This window comes from Castor canadensis, chromosome 11 (genome assembly GCF_047511655.1).
Source record: "Castor canadensis chromosome 11, mCasCan1.hap1v2, whole genome shotgun sequence".
NCBI classification, from domain to species: Eukaryota; Metazoa; Chordata; class Mammalia; order Rodentia; family Castoridae; genus Castor; species Castor canadensis.
The window spans coordinates 2,969,052-2,973,557 of NC_133396.1; the positions used below are offsets into that span (position 1 = coordinate 2,969,052).

The 4,506-nt window shown below is 55.9% G+C and overlaps 1 protein-coding gene across 1 annotated transcript; it reads right to left on the bottom strand.

Annotated features, from left to right (window-relative positions):
* Positions 1-356: 356 nt before the first annotated feature.
* Positions 357-3,985, bottom strand: Enpp7 (ectonucleotide pyrophosphatase/phosphodiesterase 7). Its single transcript, XM_020161165.2, has 6 exons — positions 3,690-3,985; positions 3,256-3,401; positions 1,529-2,116; positions 594-845; positions 523-541; positions 357-439 (listed from the first exon to the last, which is right to left on the bottom strand). The coding sequence occupies exons 1-6, from the start codon at positions 3,949-3,951 to the stop codon at positions 357-359; spliced, it is 1,350 nt and encodes a 449-aa protein (XP_020016754.2). The 5' UTR covers positions 3,952-3,985.
* Positions 3,986-4,506: the final 521 nt, after the last annotated feature.

A 4,506-nucleotide genomic window follows, 5' to 3' on the forward strand; every position in this document is an offset into this window, starting at 1 on the left:
AAACATAACTGACTCGAAGGCTGAATCCTTTCTGTGGAGTGGAGACGTGTCAGGAAGTGGGGTAGCTCTGGGGAGGTTCTGGCTTCTGGGGCAGGGTGGCATTGCCAAGACTCTGCTGGACATCTGCTTAGGAAATATGTCCAAGCCTAAAGCAGAGTAGCTGAAAGGGTCCCCAGGAGTGGTTCCTCTCTGGCAGCCAGGTTGGTTGGAGTCACTAGCTGGGCAGGGTCCAGTAGCTCTGTTCTGACTGCTGAGGTGCACTGGGTGTGTGTGTGTCAGACTGAGAGCAGGGAGCACAGCCTCACCCTCCCTTCCTCTGCCTTTCCAGCCTCTGACCTTGGTCTTGAGCTGTGGGACTATTCGATCTTGGCCAGAAGAACCAGGACTCCCAGCAGTGCCATCACCAAGGGCAGCCGGCAGTTTGGCAGGACAGCAGACCCTAAGGGAAGCCAGAAAGTCCAGTGAGGGACGGAGGGGGCATTTCACCCAGCTCCTTCAGGAGCTCCCTAGCAGTCCCTGGACTTGCTCTCTCAAGAACACCCTGGGGGCTTGCAGGGTGCCCAGGTCACGAGCATGCAGGCACACACACCAGCAGGGGCAGGAGGAGAGGGGACGCCTTCCTCCCCTGAGCGAAGCATGGGCCGCAGGGTGTCAGGGTGCCCGTCGTTGGCCTCAGGCACGATGCCCAGTAGCTGGCACATGAGCTCATATACATGGACACTCTCGAAGGGCTCCACCTCCAGGCCCGCCTTGAAGCTGGGGCCCACAGCCCGGAAGATGGTCTTCATGTCCGTGTCATTGTTGTCAAAGCCGTGCTCGCCGTTGTTGAACTGCACACTTATTCTCTGTAGGAAGAGGCAAGGGACCCAGGTCTTTGCTGGGGTCACTACTCTCCATGAACCCCTTCCCCTCTCCTCCAGCATGTTGGTGCTCAGGGAGAGATTTGATTTGGGAATGGGAGGGTTTCTCAGTTTCTCTGAGACTCAAAGATCATCACCCCAAAGACAGCCTTGGCAAATAGCTGGTAAAATAAATGGGAACCCTAAGTCAACAGGGATGGAGACATCAGGGATGCTTGCTCCCAGAGGTCTCTTCCTCTCCCTCAAGGAAGAGCCACTACTTCCTGTTCATCATCCCCTGAGCTCTGTGTCACCCTTGTGGCTGGACTGCCCACCCTTTACCCTAAGGACACACACACACATGCACACTGGCTCCTATAGAAACAAGATAGTGTGTTCAAACCAGGTGCCAGTGGCTCACGCCTATAATCCTACCTACTTGGGAGGATGAGATGGGAGGATTGGAGTTTGAGGACAGCCCAGGAAAACAGTTCATGAGATCCATCTCCAAAAAATAACCAGAGCAAAATGGACTGGGGGAGTGGCTCAAGCAGTAGAGCGCCTGCTCTGTAAGCTCGAAGTCCTGAGTTCAACCACCAATCCCGCAACAAGAAGAAGAATGGGGTAGGGTTTATATAAATGAGAAGAAACCCACCTGCTCTGAGCCATGCGTCCAGCAAGGGACTTACCCCGTGGATGACATAGCCGAGGTCACTGTGCAGGAGCAAGGGCGTGATCCTGGGGTTGCTGGCGCAGCGGAAGGTCTTGGGGAACTCCTTCTTGTAGACGTGCAGCCTGGGGCGAATATCCTCAAAGACACTGTACACCACCTCCATCTTCCCTTCCTTGGGGATCCACACGCCATTTGGCCCATAGTCCAGGAGCTCAAACTCGATGTCCTGGAAGGTGAAGCTGGGGAACTTGTGGAACTCAACTAGGTCGCTGGCTTTCTTGTTGACGGTTGTCATGCCATGGTCAGATGTGATGATCAGGTCGAGGCTGTAGCCCACAGTCCTGTCCACCTGTTTCACCATCTCCTTCCTCTCTGGGGACTCAGGGCCATACCTGTGGCCCGTGGAGTCTGGCTCCCCAAAGTAGAGAGTGACCAGAGCCAAGTCCTCCTGCATGAACCATTTCATCACTGTGTCCACATTTTCCCTCCGCTCCTTCTCGTCTTTGTAGTTGTGCAGGGCACCTTCCTTCTGGCTCAGTGTCACGGCCTCTCCTTGGTAGGTGACATTCCCACCGGGGTAGAAGTAGGAGCCGGTCTTTAAGCCCTGCAGGCATGAAGCAGTGTTAACAGCCACCGGACTCCTCGCTGCTGCTCCTGCTTGTCCCCCACATCTGGTCTGCTCACTCAGCCTTGCTCCTGCCTTCGGCTTTTCACTCTCTGAAATTGCCCTTATTTCACATTTTCAGGGCAAAACCAATTTCTGGGGGACAGAACAAGTGCCCGGTGTGCTCAAGCACTAAATGAGACAATGGATATAAAGTGTCCGTGGACGTGCTGTGCCCTCACCGTCCTTCTGGCTCTGCTTCCCTGCCCAGAGAGCTCTCCCTTCAGCCCACAGCCCAGCCTCCCCCTGTTCTCTCCTATGTCCACCTTGTCCCCTCCACCTGCCCTCCAGCCTTCAACTGGGTCATCCATCTTCCCATAAATCACTGCTGCTTCACGTCTGACCTTCCAACCCTCTGTCTGCACAGCTATTCTCTCCTGGGGATCGGGCACCATGAAGGTGCCAAGTTCTCAGCTTTGGCTCTCTGCTCCTGAGCCCGTGAAGGAGCACTGAGCGTCTATGCAGGCAGGAGCGGAGACAGTGGCTCACACTTGAGTGCATATGTTGGTCAAATGTCGCTTGGAAACCTCCATTTGACTCCACTGGCTAGAAGCCTCACCTTGGGCCCTGAAGCCTTGCAAACCTGTAGGATTCCTGGGCTCAACACCCCCGCTACCCACTCCCCCATGAATCTTTGGCCCTTTAGAACTCAGTTGTCCAGCCCTGAGAGGGGTGTGAGACAGAGAGGTAAAGCCATTTTATTGCTTAATGCCTTCTTGTTGAATCTCAGTTATCATCCCAGCGTGACCCATTCCCCCGTGCTGGAGGACCCAAGGGTGTGGCGTTCCCTCTTTTGAGAGAGCAGAGAAATTCCTTCTGAACCCACGGCTCCACGGAGGACCAGAGGCCGAGCCAGGAGATAGCTGACTGCCCAGTCCTTGTCAGCAGCACGCCCCTCGCCCCCGCCCACACACCAGGTCCTCATTTAACACTCTTCTCTGTCAGGGTATCAGGAACCCTGGTACTGCAGGGTGGGCATGGGCCCACCGTGGATCTTGTGTGATCATGGCCTCATGGGACCAGGTCCCCACATCCCTCTGCCCCCAGCCCCTCTGTCCCTGTGGGAGGGGCTGCATTACCTGTCTCTGGGCTGTGATCCAGATGGGCACCGAGCCACTGTCCCACCGCTTCTGGATGCCAGTGTGGTAATAGTAGGGCAGCATCACCTTGGTGGTGGTGCTATAGAACATGTTGTGAACCACCCCGTGGTTCTCGATGTATTTGCCTGAGGTGGGGCACAGGATGGCAGAACGTGAGCCCGGTAAAGAGCCCGGCCTGAGTCCCATGCCTTGCCACCCCAGCTGGTGTTACCATTAAATTTTAAGTTTCTCTCCCTGAGTTACCACCATTGGGAAGATTCTCTAAGGGCCCCTTCTTGGAGCAAGGACCTCCAAGGTCCTCACATTTGTCACCTGGGTAGGGCTCTATGCCCTCACCCGGGCTCCTCCAGCTCTTTCACCTGAAGTCTCAAGCCCCTCCCTCCCCTAGACCCCATCCTGAGGCTGACACTAACCAGTGACCAGCGTGAAGTGGCAGGGACTAGTCAAGGTGATAAAGGCAGGGGTCATGTAGCGAGCTTTCACTCCGTCTCGAGCCATGGCGTCCAGATTGGGAGTGTCCACGTCCTCATCGTAGTTCCAGCGGAAGCCATCGAAGGACACGAGGAGAAGCTTGTTCTGCGGACGCTGCCTGTGGACAGGTGCCCCATCCCCTGGAGTGAGGAGAGCATCCAGAGCTACAGTGAGGAGGACGAGGAGGACGGCCCAGTGTCTCATGATGGCCTCTCAGACAGACAGGTGCACAGGCTGGCTCATGCCAGGAAGAGAACAAAGTCCCAGGGTGAGCTGTGATTCTTATCCTGTGCATCTTCAGAGATGGGGCGGTGTGCAGACCTGAGCCAGAGAGCTCATGTCCGTGGACTCTGTGCCTTCCTCCAGTTGGGTGTGCGGGCTAGCGTGATCCTGTGATTGCCTTTAGTGTCAACAGAGTCCCCCGGGCTTCTCACTCCTCTCCCTTTATCTTTGCATGTCCTCCCCAGGGAGGATGAGCACAGAAGGGGCCCATCCATCTGAAAGCTGTGCTCCACCCCCAGCCTCCACAGCAACTCCCCTGTCACTTGTCCCAACTCAGTCTGATCCCAGAGGACCTGGATCGGGGTAGAGTGGACCCTTTCTTCAGCAATTAATTCTGGGAGGCCTTCAGGGGCTGTGTCTGCGGTGAGCCGGACACAACGGTGCCCCAGAGCAGGCGGTGACCATGGGCACGATGGATGCTGATGGATTTGAGGTGGATTCTGGAGGCTTTGCAGAAAGGAATTGCTGTGAGATTAT